This window comes from Oryzias melastigma, linkage group LG24 (genome assembly GCF_002922805.2).
Source record: "Oryzias melastigma strain HK-1 linkage group LG24, ASM292280v2, whole genome shotgun sequence".
NCBI classification, from domain to species: Eukaryota; Metazoa; Chordata; class Actinopteri; order Beloniformes; family Adrianichthyidae; genus Oryzias; species Oryzias melastigma.
In genome coordinates this window covers 6,131,108-6,149,630 of record NC_050535.1, presented here as the reverse complement: position 1 = coordinate 6,149,630, position 18,523 = coordinate 6,131,108, and the positions used below count along the sequence as shown (strand labels likewise).

The 18,523-nt window shown below is 36.1% G+C and overlaps 2 protein-coding genes across 2 annotated transcripts; one reads left to right on the top strand and one right to left on the bottom strand.

Moving 5' to 3' along the window:
• The first annotated feature begins 921 nt into the window (after window positions 1-921).
• On the top strand, window positions 922-3,108 carry si:ch211-22i13.2 (uncharacterized protein LOC553945 homolog). The gene is made up of 7 exons (XM_024291245.2): window positions 922-1,118; window positions 1,388-1,460; window positions 1,751-1,903; window positions 2,218-2,276; window positions 2,368-2,454; window positions 2,575-2,664; window positions 2,739-3,108. The coding sequence occupies exons 1-7, from the start codon at window positions 1,116-1,118 to the stop codon at window positions 2,787-2,789; spliced, it is 516 nt and encodes a 171-aa protein (XP_024147013.1). The 5' UTR covers window positions 922-1,115; the 3' UTR covers window positions 2,790-3,108.
• A 466-nt stretch (window positions 3,109-3,574) lies between these two features.
• Window positions 3,575-8,299, bottom strand: rd3 (retinal degeneration 3, GUCY2D regulator). The gene is made up of 3 exons (XM_024291243.2): window positions 7,901-8,299; window positions 5,914-6,221; window positions 3,575-4,424 (listed from the first exon to the last, which is right to left on the bottom strand). The coding sequence occupies exons 2-3, from the start codon at window positions 6,201-6,203 to the stop codon at window positions 4,073-4,075; spliced, it is 642 nt and encodes a 213-aa protein (XP_024147011.1). The 5' UTR covers window positions 6,204-6,221; window positions 7,901-8,299; the 3' UTR covers window positions 3,575-4,072.
• Window positions 8,300-18,523: the final 10,224 nt, after the last annotated feature.

The window sequence follows — 18,523 nt, the reverse complement described above, 5'->3', positions numbered from 1 at the left end:
TAATTATATTTTTTTTAAAAAACCTTTTTAAGACGCATTCTTTGGTTGCACAAGAAAAAAGTTAACAAATAAAGAAATAAAAATATGTGAAGAAAAGACAAATCAAAGTCAAACCTAAGTTAGGTTTATGCCTTATATTATGTAATGTTGTCTTTTTTAACTTATACTAATAGTTTGATATTTTCTTGCTTATTCAATGTAAATTAAATACTATATAGACAACAATGGTAGAAATAGGTCAAAATGTGATACTTTCATTCCAAATCTAAGTCGTTTTAAAGTAAGAAAATGTAATTATCGCTTGTTTTGTAAATTAAGACTAAACTTAGCCAATAAAAAAAGGTCATTTGAGAACAGAAGGAGGAATGGAAGCAGCAATGACGAGAAGATAAAAGCATATTGTCAACAACAGCAGCTTTTCTGAAGCTTTTAAACTTCTCCCATAAAACATTGAAACATTTTAACTAATAAAACACAGAATACATTACCAATTCTTAATCCAACCAATTAAAAACGGAAGAAAGAACATTTAAATTGTGTGTAGTTTTTATATAATTTTTGTTTTACTTGTATTTTATTGGTTTATTTTTATGTTTTTTACATTTGACCCCTAAGTCTGTAGTTCTATTCTATTCTATTCACAAAAAGATGATATTTCAATTAAAAAATGTATTCATTACCTGTTGCAAGATTTAGTTGAAAATTATAATTGACTTGATAGTGATTCCATTGTGATGTCTAATTAAAACACTAAAACTTACAATTTCCTGTTTCAATAGACAGTTTTTAAAGAACGTGTTTATAAAGCTGTTTAAATATACATTTTATTGACCAGGTAAATTAAATTCTAAAGGTTCAATTTCCATAAAAACTCACATTTTATGGTCCAGTAGTAGTTGATACACCAAAATCCAGAACCTTCGCACTTTGACGCGCGTTGTTTCAAAGCAGCCTCCAGCAATGCATCATGGGATACAAAATGTCTCCGAAGAATGCTAACCATTGCTAATTTACAGGGAAAACAGCGAGTAAATTTCACGATTTGCTACTCATTCTTCCGAATTTCTTTCAGTTTGATCAGATAAATGTTTAAATAATCTAAATAAATTCATAATATGGTAAGTATAGATGACTTGTACTTAATTTAACAGCTTCGTTGTAGCATTAGCTTAAAAGCTTAACGATGTGCACCAATGAAAACATTTAAATCGCTTTGAGGCTTTTTAGCTAATCTTAAATTGTGAAAAAACAGATTTAAAATGTTTGCTTTTAGCACTAAGTGGTGGCTTAAATCAGTGTTTACCGTAAAAACTAAAGCTAATTTGTGGTTGTTGTTTGTGATTGAAGTTAAAGGGACGTAAACATGTAAACATTGCTCTGCTTTCAGTCAACGAAAGCCGAATGCAGGGTGTCAAGTTCCACATCCACAACAGAGGAAAGGAGGAGATCAAGCAGCACAGGCAAGCCCTTCATTTTGCTAGTACTTTAGTTAGTAGTTGTACTTTGATATTTATACTGAAAAAACAACCCGTTTTTAACAAATCAGTCAGTAGAGCTGCTTTCTAACTAATAAAAACAAGGGAAAAATCGTATTTTGGACAAAAAATAATTTATAAAGATTGTGGGACTCGTATTTTACTTTATTTTATTGAATGTTCTAGTTTATTTCTGCTTTAGGATTACGTTTTTCAGATTCTCTTTATTTTGTTTTTCCCAAATAAGGGCTAAAAGTTGTAAAACTCTCTTTTAGGACGTGAAAAACGGAAAAGGAAACAAAGTCGGAGTAGGTCTTCGTCTTCATCTTCTTCCAGTTCATCATCTTCTTCATCATCCTCGTCTTCGTCGTCCTCTTGTAGCTCATCGCACTCGTCCAGCAGCAGTCGGAGTAGCTCCAGTAGCAGCGGTAAGTGAGCAAACAGTCAACAGAACTCGATACTGACTCAACCTCTGCTTGTTTTCTCTATGAACTTGTGTGCTTTGTTCACTTCTGGTAGAAACTAATTTGCAGTTCACTCTACAGGCTAAATAATAAAAAATATGCTGCCAGATTAGCCAAATTGAAGGCGTTTTGTTGTTATAGCAGCAACCATCGATAATTTTGCTATTCCCGAGCTTGTCAATCAAATAAAAAAGTTTCCTGCTGATTAAAATACATCTGAATCTCCTTATTTTTTCAGCTCTGCAGTTATCTGCTGTTTTTCTTTTTATTGTTTGCAGATTCACATAGTAAATCCAGAAAGCAGTCCAAAAAAAGAAAGGAAAAGAAGCAGAAAAAGGTGATTAAAATGAGAGCTTTTCTTATCACTGTTGTTTTTTTTTTTAACTGTGCTGAATTTTTGTTTTTCTATTTATTTTGTTCTGAACTAGAAGGGAAAAAAGCAGAAGAGGCAAAAGCATAAAAAGGAAAAGCGAGCAAAAGGAGGAGAAAAATCTGGACCGGTTCAGATCTCAAAGGTACCAAAATAATTCGATCTGTTTTCAGGATCACAATTCAAGCTAGCATAGACTGCTTCTGTTTTCACCTCAAACTGTGTCATATTCTCTACAAGTAAATTTATCTTTTATTTCTTTCAGTACTTAAAGGACAGAGATAAAGGCAAGTACAGCATGATTTCAGGAAAGAAGATTAAAATGAAATTAAAGAAGTCGAAAAAAGACAAGCAGGTAAAAATCCGTGTGGGTTTGTGTGTTTTGACAGTTTTGCTTCCTCTGCTAAAACGTTCTTTGTTTCATTCCAGCGGGATAAAAATCGGGCAGAACTTTTGGAGTTCTTGAACTCAACCCTTTGAGGCCACAGCTGCAATCACCGCTACCGTTTGTGAGGCAAAATCAGAGAACTTCCTGTTGTTTTTTTGTTTTTTTAAGAGACAAAATATTAAAGGCAGGTTGCCTTTATCACCGCAGAAGACGGAAACTGAAACCAATTTAACCAGTAAAGCTGAATTTCAGCTCCCTTTTCAGACCAGTTGTTTGTTTGGACCCTTTTACATGTTAAGTTCATAAACAGTCTTTGTAAAATATTAGATTTGTAAATATGAGAGGAAAATTGTAAAATTCAGATGAACCAGTTGATGTTCGATTGTCTGATTAAACAGAAATCCAATGGAACAGTTTGACTTTTTGATTTTGTTTTAAATTTTTTTATGTTGAAAGTACGATGGAGTCTCAGGGTCACCAAAAATAAAAATAATATGAGTTTTTTTCATAAAATTACGACTTTAAAACTCATAAATTTACAAAGTCGTAGATGTGCAAGAAAAAAAGTTATAAATTTAGCCTATGATAAATATACGACTTTATTCTTGTAATTTAGCAGTTGTGACTTTTTCCCGTAAATTTACTAGATTTAAAGTCGTAATTAAAAAAATATTTTTTTGTTTATAAAGTGGCCCTAATACTCCATATGAAAGCACTTCAGAAAAAATCCCAGATTGTATCAAAATAATTCAATAATTTTCTATTTTGGTCAAATTACTGTGTAATTATCTTAATATCTTTTTAATTAAAAGACATTTTGCAACTCAAATTTGCTGTTTGACAACTGGAAAAGAGCCCACAATAAAAACAAAAGCGATTTCTGTATTTTGTTTTATTCAAAAAGAACATGTCACTGCGTGGGCGACTGTTTCTCTTCTTCTGATACCTTCTAGCGAATAAAGTGCGTAGGAGGAAAGCCTTCAGTTTGCTGACCTTGAATGAAGGATGCTTTCTGCTGCCGAGTCTTTGTGCTTCTTGGAGAGGAATTCGAGCTCTGAATTTTAAAAAGAGCTGCTTTTCTAAAGCCAGAAATTTCATGCCAAATATTCTATCCAACAAGATTCACTTTAAAGGCATTCCATTTTTTCCCCTTTTAGCAACTATTTTGCTAAAACAAAAAGCCAATAAATCCCTATTAGGCTGCAGTAAATCTCAAAGCAAGAGGCAATATTTTTAGGCAAAGTCTAACTCTTACTGAGAAAAGACGATAATCACCTTTGAGATGAAAATCAGGATTAAATGCTGAGTGGTAGTGATTGAAAAACCTTTGCACGATGCAAAGATGTGATACTGCGCAGAGGCGTGAGCGTCCACGTCAGACGAGTTTACTGCTGCTTCCCTTGTATCTGAAGTCGGGCATGCTCCACCCCCTCTGAAATTTGTCCTCCCTCTCTATCCCTTTCTCCACATCCTCCGAGACCGTTTTGAGATCGCTCATCCCAGTCCTGTCGGGCACGGCCGCCAGGCCCGTCGTGCTTCCGAACGGGTTGATCCTGATCCGGGACTTGAAATTCATGCTCATGGCGCGCTTGTGGTTCCACTGGCGAGAGAGCCGCTGGGCCTCCTGCTCCTCCTTCAAGTGATCCAAAGTCTCCAGGAGGACGGAGCGGAAGAGGCCGGACACCTCGTGGGCCTCGGGTTCATTCGTTTGGATCAAATCTCTGAACCTGTTTGAAAAAAGGGCAAAAAATGTGTAAAGAATGTGCTAGCTACTATCTTTTAAGAAATACTAATGCCACAAACCCTTATATATTTCTATTATTTATGCTAGGGGTCAATTGTGGATCTTTGATTTTGCAAAAAAATGCTGAAAAATCTTCAAATAGTTGATGGACAGTAAGTCAAACTAACACATTTTAATATATTTTTTTTGCACAGTTTACTCCAGAAAATCAATTGGAAGTCAGTAAGCACAACAAGAATTAGCCATATTTCCTAATTTTGAACAAATTCAAGGATTTTAAAAGCACCTTATGGTTAAAAAAAATGCACATTTAACTTTGATTTTATTAGATTTACAATTAAAGAATTCAATGTACAAATTTCTGACTGAGAGTCACCACAAATGGTAAAATAAACTGCTTAATTATTATTTTTTAAATAACTGCTGTACTAAACTAGCGCATTTGCTGCATTAAGATGATTTTATGTGACAAAGGAAGTCTTTTATTTTGAAAGGAAGTCATGCAAATAGCAATAAACTATTTCATATTTTTTAAAAAAAGCAATTTTCTCCTTATGTTTGTTTTATTTATGCAACAATAAAACAATAATTCTTATCTGTTTATCATATTAGTAACAATAACACAAATTCAAATCAGTGTTTTATTTCTAAAGGATGAAATAGTGGCTCCTGCTGGGCTGTGATCGGTAAGAACTTGACCCAAATGACAATTTAAGTGTTGAAGGCTGCAGAACTCTGATCTAGTTACTGTTCAGTTCTTAAAGAGCAAAATTCCCTCAAGTTGTCATGTTTAAAGTCAACAGTAAAAGGATAAAAATGCACCAAGTTAATTCAAGAAACACATGGGGGTATTTTATTTTGAAAGTTGCTTGTTCTGTCCAAAAGGAAAAATCAAACTTATTAGTTATAATTCAATTATTCTAAAAGCTAAATTGAGTTTCTGGGTAAGAAACTGACCCAAATGTCTCTGTTAAGCATCATGAAATCCTCCTTCCTGCTCACAGCAACATCCGCCACCCACATGACACATACACCACGCTCCTGCCAAGATCCAGTTATCACTCCTCCTCTAAACAACACCAGGCTTTGACTCAACCGGCCTCCAAATACTCTCTTAAGAGCCTCCTAATTTTTATGTGTTGCCACTTCGATAGGAAATTGATTTAATCCTCGATCAAGTCGTCATGAAGGACGCACCTTCCTTCTTGTGCATCCGTTAATGTTGTCAGACTCTAATGAGACTCTGAAGACCTCAGCAGCTTTCTAAGAACAGGTGTTAGGCGAGCTCCGCAGAAGATTAAAGGAGGAACACATGTTGGACGAGGGAGACGTGCGCCAGCCGATCAGTGTCTTTGCTCTGTGATCGCTCCCATTAAACACTTTAAGGGCTTATTCGTTCCCCGTGAAAGAAACTTGACACAAATAATGACCTTTAATAGAAGAATGCTCAATCTAGAAGTTAAAATTCTTACTTTAGGATGACCATCCCACAGCAGGACGGAGGCACTTTGGCGCAGAGGTCCTCCAGGGCCAGCCTCTCCCCGGTGCTGATGTTGAAGGAGGAGCGTGGCGTGCTGGCCAGCCAGCTGTAGTCCACGCCGCTCTTCAGGCGCCGGTACTCGCTCTCCCGCTCCCGCTGCTGCCTCTCCGTCTCCTTCAGCTGCCAGCTGAGCTCCAGCATCAGGGTGTCGGTGACCACGTCCGCCGGGTCCCTGCGGGGGCTCCGGCAGTAGGGCTCATTCCAGCTGAACCAGGAGGCCATTGTCCTCCGTTGCGGCTCCTGGTGAGCATAAATTCGGCGCCGCTCTTTATTCTGCGGCCTTTCATCAAAAGCATTGAAGCACAGCTACTGATGTATTAACATTCAAATGAATAATCAGGATTTATTCATTTCCCCCATAAATTATCTGATTTATTTTGCAATTTAAGGTGTCTTCACCTCTCCGTCTTGTTCATGACTCAGATAAACGGTAAAGGAAAGATTTCACAACAAACGGGACAAAGTGAGATTAGTGGGAAAGCTGTTCTCACATATGCAGCCTCCAGTTTACCTGAGGTTTCTGACCCCTGCATTAAAGCAGACATTTGGACGGTCACACCAGCAGCTGGTTCAGGTTAAAAATAATGTCATCTCAGCAAAAAAAAAGCAGACATTTGTTCTTTTTTTAACTCTAATAACACAGAAAAGCACATAAAATCTGTCCTGGATGGTGTTGAACGGCCTTAAATGTATCTGTTTTCTGTTACATTTAGTGATTTTTCAATGTTTATGGGTTGGAATTGCAGCAAGGAAGAGAAAAAAGCTGAAAATTGATGTTTTTTTTGAAGTGTAATCATGTTCTGAGCATAAAAACACATAAAATCTGATTTGGATTGTGTTAAAATGCCTTTAAGTTGTTTGTTTTCTATTGTAATTTGTTATTTTTAAATGTTAATAGGTTGAAATTGTACTTTTGAACTGGATCTACTTGTCTTTTCTGCAAGAAGTTTGAGAAACAAGTTGAAAGTATCATGTTTAAAGCACCTAAAATCTGCTTTGATGGTGTTAGTATGTCTTAAATGTGTCTGTTTTCTGTTGTATCTTGTTATTTTTAAGTGTTAACAGGTTGAAATTGTAGTTTTGAACTGCAGAAAATGTATGTTTTTTTAAGTGTAATCATGTTCTGGGAAGAAAAGCACATTCAATATGCTCTGGAAGGTGTTAAAAAGTCCTAAATGTGTCCGTTTTCCCATTTAATTAGTTGTTTTCAAGTGTTAATAACATAAAAATGTAGTTTTGATCTGGATCTACTTGTCTTCTCTGCAGGAAGGTTGAGAAATAAATAGAAAGTATCATGTTCTAGGCATAAAAGCACATAAAATCTGCTTTGATAGTGTTAAAATGCCTTAAATGTGTCTTTTTTCTATTGTATTTTGTTATTTTTAAGTGTTAATAGCTTGAAATTGTAGTTTTGATCTGGATTTACTTGTCTTCTCTGCAGCAAGGTTGAGAAATAAGCAGAAAGTATCGTGTTCTAGGCATAAAAGGATATAAAATCTGCTGTGAATGGTGTTGAACAGCCTTAAATGTGTCTGTTTTCTACTATAATTAGTGTTTATTGATTAAAGTTGCAGTTTTGAATCTGATCTACTTGTTTCCTCTGCAGCAAGGTTGAGAAATAAGCAGAAAGTATCCTGTTCTGGGCATAAAAGCATATAAAATCTGCTCTAGATAGTGTTGAAATGCCTTAAATGTGTTTTTTTCTATTGTAGTTCATTATTTTTAAGTATTAATAGCTTGAAAATGTAGTTTTCTCAACCGGATCTACTCGTCTTCTCTGCATCAAGGTTGAGAAATAAGCATAAAACTGATGATCATTTATTTACTTTATCTTCATTTGTTTTTAAACCGTGAGTCTTTTTTTTTTAAGCGTTCTGACTAAATTTAAATAAAAATGTAAGAATTTTCTTTTGTCTTACCTGCTCTTCTTCCTCAGAGGTTGTTCTTGGGCTCCGTGTGAATCCAAACTGCAGTAGAAACGAGATTTTAATCAAGTCTTCAAACCCCAGAGAGCGTGTCAGGTGAACCGAAGAGAATGGTCCTCTTTTCTTTACGTCCCTCCTCTTTACCCTGCTCCTCCTCCTCCTCCTCCTCCTCCTCCTCCTCCTCCCTTGAGCTCCCCTGGCCTGCCTTTACTTGTTGCAGGAGGTTGAGGGCACCATCTCTAAAGGGAGCTACTGGATCACGGCCCTCCGATGAAGTGCTTATGTAGCTTTTTCACCATTCGCCGTTACCATAGCGATGCTCATAAGCCTATTTGTCCACAATAAGCTCCATCAGCTTAAAGGGAGCTGGAGAGCGGCGGAGAGGCAGATGGAGACTGAGTGGGCCGATGGAGAGAGAGGAGAGGCAGAATCAAAGAGTTTGGAGGATGGCGTGGTGGCGGTGTGGGCTCGGCGTGAGCTGGCAGCTCCTTTCAGAGGAGAGCACCAGAGAGATCAGCCGGCGGGATGGAACCTCTCACACATAATGAGGCGCACTGATGCACAACTGATTCCCAGGAGGGTCAGAAATATGTTAATTACAGGAGGAAACGTTCGTGTGTTTGTGAAGTCAACAGAAGGCGTCCAGACTGCAGCTGTGTGGGTGGAGATCCATGTTTTTCCTGCTTTATCTGTGTAGGTGTTTGGAGCAGATGACCTCACAAACTTTATTTCTTTCTGCGTGTGTTCACATTTCACCTCTTCATCACTGTTCTCCCGTTCTTCTCCTCACTGAAATGTTTAAAACACAAATCAACTCCTAAAAATGAAACTTAAAAGAAAATAGTTTTTAGAATACCAAATAAATCCATAAAAGACCAAATTTTCTCCCTTGTTCCTCTCCACCAATGTCCAAATAAAACTGTTAAAATACATTTAATTCCTTTTTATTGCTTATAACTGAGAATATTTATCTTTAATGGCTACAATATTTTTAAGAAACAGTTGTTATTATTCGTGGAACTCATGCAAGCATCTAGTAATATTTATACAAATAGTTTTAATAGTAATAAAAATTGCACAAGCTAAACTAATCAAGTCTTTGATAGTTTATTACCTAGAAAATCATAAAAGTGAAGGTTTACGTCATGAGTTTGGAAGCCCAAATATCCTCCTTTTCTGGAGTAACCCGTTTATTCTTAGTAGTACGCTAGTTTTAGTTATTTTAATGCTCTTTTTGATTGTAAAGTCTTAATTTTAATGATAGATCATAATTTTTGTCCAAAAAAAGCTAAAAGTAGTATTAAGTAGATGTACTTTTTATCTAGTAGTTGCAAATTGTTTTGATGTTTTACTTAATTTACTGAATAATTTGTTGGTTACAAATTAACTTTATCTGTCAACTTTCTTCTTGTTTACCTGCCTACTTCCTACCTGTCTACTGGCCTACCTGCCTACCTGTCTACCTACCTTTTGTCTACCTGTTAACCTTCCTACTGTCTACCTGCCTTCTTCCTACCTGTCTATTTACCCATTGCCTACCTGTCTACTGGCCTACCTGCCCACCTGTCTACCTGCTTTTTGTCTACCTGTTTACCTTCCTACTGCCTACCTGTCTACCTGTCTACCTGTCTACTTGCCCTTTTGTCTATCGACCTACCAGTCTACCTGTTTACCTGCCTACTGCCTACCTGTCTATGTGGTTACCGACCCATTGACTACCCGTCTACCTGTCTACCTGCTTTTTGTCTACCTGTTTACCTTCCTACCCGTCTAGCTGTCAACTAACCTACCTGTCTACCTGCTTTTTGTTTACCTGTTTACCTTCCTACTGCCTACCTGTCTACTTGTCTACAGGCCCACCACCAACCTACCTATTGTCAACCTGTCTACCTGTCTATCTGTCTACCTGTCTACCAACCTACCTGTCTACCGGCCTACCTGTCTATTGTCTACCCATCTACCTGTCTACCTGTCTACCTGCCCTTTTGTCTATCGACCTACCAGTCTACCCGTCTACCTGCCTACTGCCTACCTGTCTAGGTGGTTACCGACCCATTGCCTACCTGTCTACCTGCTTTTTGTCTACCTGTTTACCTTCCTACCTGTCTACCTGTTTACCTTCCTACCCGTCTACCTGTCTACTGGCCTACAGGCCCACCTGCCAACCTACCTATTGTCAACCTGTCTACCTGTCTATCTGTCTACCAACCTACCTGTCTACCTGCCTTTTGTCTATCGACCTACCAGTCTACCTGTTTACCTTCCTACTGCCTACCTGTCTACTTGTCTACAGGCCCACCGCCAACCTACCTATTGTCAACCTGTCTACCTGTCTATCTGTCTACCTGTCTACCAACCTACCTGTCTACCGGCCTACCTGTCTATTGTCTACCCATCTACCTGTCTACCTGTTTAGCTGCCTACCGCCGACCTGTCTACATATCTTTTGTCTACCTGTCTACCTACTTACCTGTCTACCCACCCCTTTCTATCTTTTTTTTTTTTTTGGTTAATTTGTTCAGTTGTTTTACTGTATTATAAAGCATTTTCTGATGTCAGTTTAGATTTTTTTTTAATGAAACTCCTCGTTACTCATTTCCAGGAGTTGCAGACGTTTCATTGATAAATACTCAGTCAGAGTCAATGAGGTTTTGGTCAGAAGAAGAGTAGAAAAATAAGACAATTAATCTGCTAATTTTACATACTCACCAATTTCTCGATCTTTTCTGCTTGTTAGCTGTTTTTTTTTATTTTATTTGTTTGTTTCCGTTGAGGCCACTCTCTTCAGGTCAAATTCTGACACAAAACTTCTCATTAATGACTTTAACTGACAATAAGATGACACAGCTCCAGCTCATAGTGTCATGGTTTTAATCTGCCCGCAGAAGTGACTCTGGACCGTGGATCCGCCGCAGCCTGCTCTGCTCGAAGGTGACAGATGGGCAGGTAAACACTCGGTAATCCAGGCCGACAACAATCTCAATCCTCTAAAGAGATTCTCTCCCTCAGATGCATGTCGCCCTCACAGCGGGCCCGCCCCCGCAGGCTGTGACTCTGCATCAGCAGCACTAATGTTATCTGAGAGTTTTAGCAGATTTCTTTTGTGATGTGACGCAGGTCCGTCTTACATCATCCCGGTTTGTTCAGTGGATTAACAGGTGGATTTAATCTGCAGGACCATAACCATGTTCCGTCTTCTTGTTGTTGTTTCGGTTTCTTCTGAGAACATGGACTTCTGCAGGTCTGAACATGTTTGACACCAAGAGGGGAAAGGATGGTGGAGCACCAGAACTGTCTGCCACACAAAGTACTTCAAATTTAAAAGATGTGAAATTTTCTAATTACCAAAATTTAGAACACAAGAAAGATGTGTTTCAGTGCAAAGGATAAAACAATTAAAGAAAAAAACAATCATCTGATACAATTTTGATACAAAAATGCAATTAATTACATTTCTAGGTACTCAAAATGAGACATAAAAATGAGAGAGTTGGTATTATTCTAAATTTAATGATTTAATGCTATTGTGTATAAAAATATTTTAAAAACTTCTTTATTTTAAAACTCTCTTTTTCTTTTAAGTATGTTAAAGGGGCAGAAAAATATGTTTTCTGTTTGAAAACATTTGAATCTTTTGTAAGATGTTTTTTGTTGTTGTTTTATGGAAATACATTTAAAAAAATAATAAACAAAAAGATATTTGAGGGGCACTTATAACCAAAATAAAGAGAAAAACATGTTTTTTACTGAATTTCTGTTATATAAAGCAAATTTAAGTTCAGTTAAAATATTTAAAGATTTATTTCCCTTCCTATTTTTGTTTTAAATTAATTCAAACCAGAATTGATGTGATTTCTAGCATTGATTTCATTTTAATTTTCATTTAAATTGAGCTAAAATATGTGTGTTATTCATATTCAGCTTTTTTTTCTTCTTTTGCTTAAAATCAATGATGACACATTTTTTGTCAGATTGGATTGTAATTCACAATTTATTTGAAGAAATCCTCATTAGTTTTTACATTTATTTTATTGATTTATATATCACCATCCACCACCAGTCAAGGAGGCCCAGAGTGTATATAAGGAAAACAAACATGGAGCATTGTGCAACAATAAAAAATAAAACAAATAAAAAGAAATAAAACAATTTTAAAACAGAGATTAACATAAAATCGAATAAAAATTCTAGGCTGATGCTAAAACACTCTAATGGAGGAACAATTCTTTTTCAAGACTGTGAAGTCTCTAATAGCTGGAGGCAGCACAGCAAAAGCACGGTCCCACCGGAACTTATGCTTGATTCTGGGAACCAGGAGCACACACTGGTAACTTAGTGTAAGAGTATTTTAAAACTAGACTGGAGAGATAAGGAGGTGCTGTACCTGACTAAAACAAGAATTTTGATAAAAATCAAGTTCTGCACTGGCAGCCAGTTCAAAGAGGCCAAAATTTGGGTTTTATTTTATTTTATTTTTTATTTTTTTTCCAGATGCGGCTCATCCTGATACATAAACTGCCTAAATTAGACAGTGGGACATGTAATAAATAAACAGTAAATCCAAAAACTTCTGTACAATCATTAAATTATTTAAAACTTCTGATTGGAGTTTGGTAAAATCTCTACAAACATCAGAAATTCCTAATTTCTTGTTCTCTAAAGATAATACGTAAAAAAGTTAACCGTATTTTCATGTTGATCTTGTAACTTATTTAAATTAATTATGTTGCAGTACTTAAATCCACCGCTAGAGGGAGGCACAATCACAGTTTTACATGTTCCTGAAAAGCTACAAGAAGCCCGCTGAGTCCATTCTCCCCGCAAAACCCTCAAGTTTTTGATAAAATTATTTACCATAGCTCTGTGTTCGTTGAGCTAAATGTGTATTTTAAAGGGAGTGAACTGTTTATTTTGAAAAACCCTTCTCATCACTGTTGAGATTCAACCACCCTGCTTCACCTGCTGAAAAAACATTATTCCACATGCATGAACTCAATCCTCTCCAGCTCTCAACAACAAAGAGGCCGGTTTTATTCCCACCTGCTTTCTATTATTCCACTCCTTGAAAACTTATTTTTTTAAGGAGTTTCTGGAAGAAGAGGCGCCATGATGGTCAGGATGGCGTCTTCTGAACTCCTGTCAGGCTTTGTGCACTTCCCTGTTTGAAGAAGTAACAGTCACATGATGAAAAATATACCAACATCAGTTCCACTGACGCTGCTTTTTGGGTTTTTCCTCTGAACAGTCATATTTTTTGCATTTATTTTTATCTCTCAAAAGCAAAACAGGTTCAACCGTCACTTTAGTTTGCACACTGCACAAAAGTCAGAATAGTAAAGAACAATCATTTAAAGAAAAAAAATATGTCATTTTAACTTAACAAGAATTATTTTATATATATATATAAAAAAAACATAAAACAAGGAGTTTCACACAAATATTCAAAAGGGAAATATAAGATAGAACTGCTAAATAAAAAGCACTTTTTGGTAGTTTTGGGCAAATACTTTGTATTTTTTTACATTTTTATGTACCCAATTGTATTTTGTTTGGGTTAAAATTACAAAAACTAAGTGATTTACTTTGGAATAAAATGTGAACAAAATGAGGATCTTAGCACACGTTAATTAATCTTAATGAATCCCCATAAAATACTAAACAAACATCTAAAATTGTTTCAAAAATATTTTAAATAAAGTTTTTTAAATAATTTCTTAATCAGGCAAATAAAAATCTCCACTGTGTTGATTTTTATAGGAAAAAGCAGTAAAATATCTTGAATTTTACTGTTTTTTAACCTTTGAGAGTATTAAATATTATGCAGTGGTTGCAGATTACTTGTGTATTTGTTGATAAACTGCTAAAAAATGTGACTGTAGGCGTTTAATCAGATATTTTTTGAGAGCAGGAAGTTTCGGGTCATCCTGACCTGCAGTTTTATGGTGAAAAAAATTAACAAAATAAAAAAAAATCATACAAAAAAGATGATTGTTGTTGCTGGTTGCGCAATTGTACATTGACTGAACAGGAAAACACGAACATTCTGTTCTTAGAAAATCAATTCCTCCTACATTCACACATTTAAATACATCTTAAGTGGTCACATTTTAATTGTCAAACTTATATATTACTGCAGAAAAACAGAGGACTAACATGGGATGGAGGTTCATTAATGCAAAATCATCATGATTTTGTTTTTATTCCTCAGATTTGATTATGTAATCCCAGAGGAACAAAGCTGACAGCAAAGTCCCAAAGCCTTTCTTTCTGTGGTGTGAACAGGGAAGGAAGATCACATGAGAGCAGGGAGGGGGGGTGGATGGACGGATTTGCTGACATCCCCTTTTTCATTGGTCTTTGTTCGGCGTCCCTTTTTACTAGAAAAGCCGGCCGCTCACTGAGGTCAGGGAATTCACAGAGGAGATGGGGACTCTCTGAGGGGTTTGAAAATGCAGACAACACCGTAAAAATTGTTGTTTTTGCTGCACTTAGGTAATCTCGTCACCAAAATAAAAGCCTCAACCCCTGGGTTAATGATTTTTCAACAAATCCCTCCAGTTGAATGAATGTTTTCCAACAAAAATGAAACCAAAAACCTGATTTTTTTAAGGGCCTTCAAATAGAAACTAGAAAAGATTAACATTTGTTTGCAGATCGTTTTACTTCCTCTTATCTTGTCTCTTTCACAATAAGAAAGAAAGTTTCAGCTCAATCAGAATTATTCCAGTTTTTCCACTTCAGTCATCATCCTGAGGCATTTCTCACATTATCACTCTAACATTTTTTTGATAAGTTGCTTACCTAAATTCTTTTTTTTTTCAACTAATATTACAAAATGAACATTTTTCTGATGTTTTTCACTGTAAAATTGGGCATTACTGTATTCATCAACAATTTAAGACGAAACTTTTAAACGATTTAATGTTTGCTGTTTATTTTACTCCGTTTTTGCCCCAGAATTCACGAGTTATCTGTGATTTAATTTAAATGAAAACGTGCATCTCTTTGTGTTTTGATGGGATGATTGAATTACTTTGTCAGCTTTTCATTATAGATGAAAATGATCTGAATCTGCTTCAGAGAGGTCTTAAGACAGTAAACTGACCTTTTTTTTGCTGATTCATGCTGTTCTGACTTGTGCACAAACAACCAAACAAACAAACAAACTCATTGTGAACGGTGTTCTTAGCGGTCCGCATGTTTGAGTGCAGAGAATCCAGACGGTTAGTTGGTAAACAGTCTGAGGAGCACAGAAGGTGCTGGAGGCATGTTTGTTCAGCTCAGTGCTCGCTCTGTCAACCTCCAGCTTTTCTTTTCTTCAATCATTAAAATCAAATCCAACTTTATTATCTAACAAATATTCATATTCTTAATTTTTATTTTTTGTTTTTGTTCAGGACTCTTTTAGCATCAATGGTGAAAGTTTTGCTTTGTGACTTTTATTTTGATGGGTGGAAGGATTAAAGGAAGGAAGAAAGGATGGAAGGATGGATGGAAGGATGAAAGGAAAGAAGGATGGAAGGATAGATGAAAAGGAAGGAATGACTGATGAAGGAACGATGGAAGGAGGGAAAGAAGGAGGAAAGGATGGATAGATGAAAAGAAGGAATGATGGATGAAAGAAAGGATGGAAGGATGAAAGGAAGGAAGGATGGATGAAAAGAAGGAATGATAGATGAAAGAAAGGATGGAAGGAAAAAAGGATGAATGGAAGGAAGGAATGAAGGAAGGAACGAAGGAAGGAATTAAGGAGGGAAGGGTGGATGGAAGGATAGATGAAAAGAAGGAATGATAGATGAAAGAAAGGAAGGAATGGGAAGGAAGGAAGGAAGAAGGGATGGAAGGAGGGAAAGGAGGAAGGAAGGAGGAAAGGATGGATAGATGAAAACAAGGAATGATGGATGAAAGAAAGGATGGAATGATGAAAGGAAGGAAGGAAGGAAGGATGGATGAAAAGAAGGAATGATAGATGAAAGACAGGATGGAAGGATGAAAGGAAGAATGGAATGAAGGAAGGAATTAAGGAGGGAAGGAAGGATGGAAGGATAGATGAAAAGAAGGAATGATAGATGAAGGAAGGATGGAAGGAGGGATGGAAGGAGGAAAGGAAGGATGGATGAAAAGAAGGAATGAGGGAAGGAACGAAGGATGGAAGGATAGATGAAAAGAAACAATGATAGATGAAAGAAAGGAAGGAATGGGAAGGGAGGAAGAAGGGATGGAAGGAGGGAAAGCAGGAAGGAAGGAGGAAAGGATGGATAGATGAAAAGAAGGAATGATGGATAGATGAAAGGATGGAATGATGAAAGGAAGGAAGGAAGAATGGATGAAAAGAAGGAATGATAGATAAAAGACAGGATGGAAGGATGAAAGGAAGGAAAGAATGAAGGAAGAATGGAACGAAGTAAGGAATTAAGGAGGGAAGGAAGGATGGAAGGATAGATGAAAAGAAACAATGATAGATGAAAGAAAGGAAGGAAGGAAGGAAAATCATTTTTTAATTTTTTTACAGCTTTGTGTGCATAAAAATCTCGTGAACTTTAACCTCTGAGTTGATCTCAAACCAGAACCGAAACTGTTTTTTATTTTAGTTTCAGTTTAGGTCAGTAAAAGAAGGGAGTGAGAGAGATCCGTGTGAGCCAAGTAATGAACACATTTAGGAAAAACCATAAAGTTGACATCTTTTGAGTGCAAATATTAATATTTCAACAAGTTTCAAGAGATTCCAGCTCAGAGGAATTCACTTCTAGTTTCAGATCTACAATCTTGTACTTTTTTAAAAACACTTTGGTTTTTCGTTCATTTCTATTGATTCATTTTTCTGAATCAGCAACTTTTCTCCGTTTAACATCCAGTCATCTTGATTTACCTCAGCTGTTTTGTTGCTCTTACTTTGGACAAAACATGAACTCAATATTAAACCTTCCAGCTTTTCTTCCCTTTTCTCCATTAATATTTACTTCAGTTAGTAAAAAATTTACATTCTCATGCAGATATTCCAAAACTTTATTGATATCCTGGAGATGACAAACTCCTGAATGTCTTTGTTTTTGGATCAAATCAAAGTTTGAGCTGTTTACAGTTAAAACACAGTGTGTGTGTGTGTTCAGTTGTGTGTCTGTGAGTGTCAGCACATACAAAAAGCACATCAGTCAGCAAAGTGTTGTCCTGGTTACGAGTTATAATCTTCGTGATAACAAACCTGCTGTCAGTTTTTATATCAGTAATGATTCAGGTAAAATCTGATTTTAAAAAATAAAAATATCTTGATGAATAGTTATAAATCTGAAATGTGTAAAAGTTGAGGTGGAAGAAATGAAGAGGATGGATGAGCAGCTGCGAGTCTAATGCGTCATCGGGGAGATGAGCTGTTTATGACACATCATGATGTTTTTTTGTCAAAAATCTCAACACATTTTCACATTTATGTTGACAAAAAACAAATTGAGAGCACTTTGATCATTTTTCAACTGTTAACCAAAAAAATCTACATACATTTTTGTGCTAAAAAACAGAACAAGTTGCATGATTTCTCATCTTTTCTGCTACTTTTTGAGTTGTGACATAATGGCGGTTTGTGGTTACACAATCGTGGAGAAACAGTCGACAAGAGTGACTGGAGATGAGTTGTTGAAATTCTTTTTATCGGCGAGGAACCCGCTGAACTCCGTGATCCGGGTCTGATAGGTGGATCTCAAAGTACAGAGGGTGAAACATTAACTCTGTCATGTACTGAAGACCTTCCTTCACTGAGAACATGTGTTGAAAGCTAAAGCTTCAGATGGGTTCTCTAAAGAACAATCATTACTGTTTTTGAAGCTTCACGCTCCATCATGACTGTAAAAGCGGTTCATTTACTCAGAGAAGTTCATTTTTCTGTCAAATCAATATAAATAAATGGATTACAGCACATGTGTCAAAGTCCAGCCCTCCAGATTATTTTATTTTATTGTTATTAATGGCCCGATGTTATCTTGCGCTCATTTCTAACTTGTATAATTTTAACAAAAAATATTTTTATGAAGAGTAAAATACTGAAAGTTATTTAAGGTTAAAGTTGATTTATTCTGGAATAATATTCCTGCCTTTTTATTAATCATAGTTATGTTTAAAAGTTACAGTTTTAAAGTTTTACAAAGTGTACTCTGCTAGCTTTTTGGAAAATTTTAGCATTTACTAAGATTTTTAGCTAAGTTTAGCTAATATTTCAGCTACATGCTAGCTGTTTTGGCTAATTTATGCTATTAAGTTTTTTAGAGTGTATTGGAATTAGGCTAATATTTACATGCTAGCAGTTTTGGGTAATGTATGTTTGTTTAGGCTATTTTGAAGTTTAGCTAATATTTCAGCTACATGCTAGCTGTTTTGGCTAATTTATGCTATTAAGTTTTTTAGGCTGTATTGGAATTAGGCTAATATTTACATGCTAGCTCAGTTTGGGGTATTTTATTTTATTTTTTTCATTTTTTAGGCTATTTTGAAGTTCAACATGCTAGCCGTTTTGGCTAATTTATGCTTTCAAGTTTTTTAGGCTGTATTGGAATTAGGCTAATATTTACATGCTAGCAGCTTTGGATAATTTATGTTTTTTTAGTCTATTTTGAAGTTTAGCTAATA

Bases quoted from the DNA above. Each gene is read 5' to 3' on its own strand.
- si:ch211-22i13.2 (XM_024291245.2), top strand. The intron at 2,455-2,574 runs GTACCAAAATAA...TATTTCTTTCAG, and splicing joins GACCGGTTCAGATCTCAAAG to TACTTAAAGGACAGAGATAA. The intron at 2,665-2,738 runs GTAAAAATCCGT...GTTTCATTCCAG, and splicing joins AGTCGAAAAAAGACAAGCAG to CGGGATAAAAATCGGGCAGA.
- rd3 (XM_024291243.2), bottom strand. From the start codon at position 6,203: ATGGCCTCCTGGTTCAGCTGGAATGAGCCCTACTGCCGGAGCCCCCGC. The intron at 4,425-5,913 runs GTAAGAATTTTA...TTTTTCAAACAG, and splicing joins TGTGGGATGGTCATCCTAAA to GTTCAGAGATTTGATCCAAA.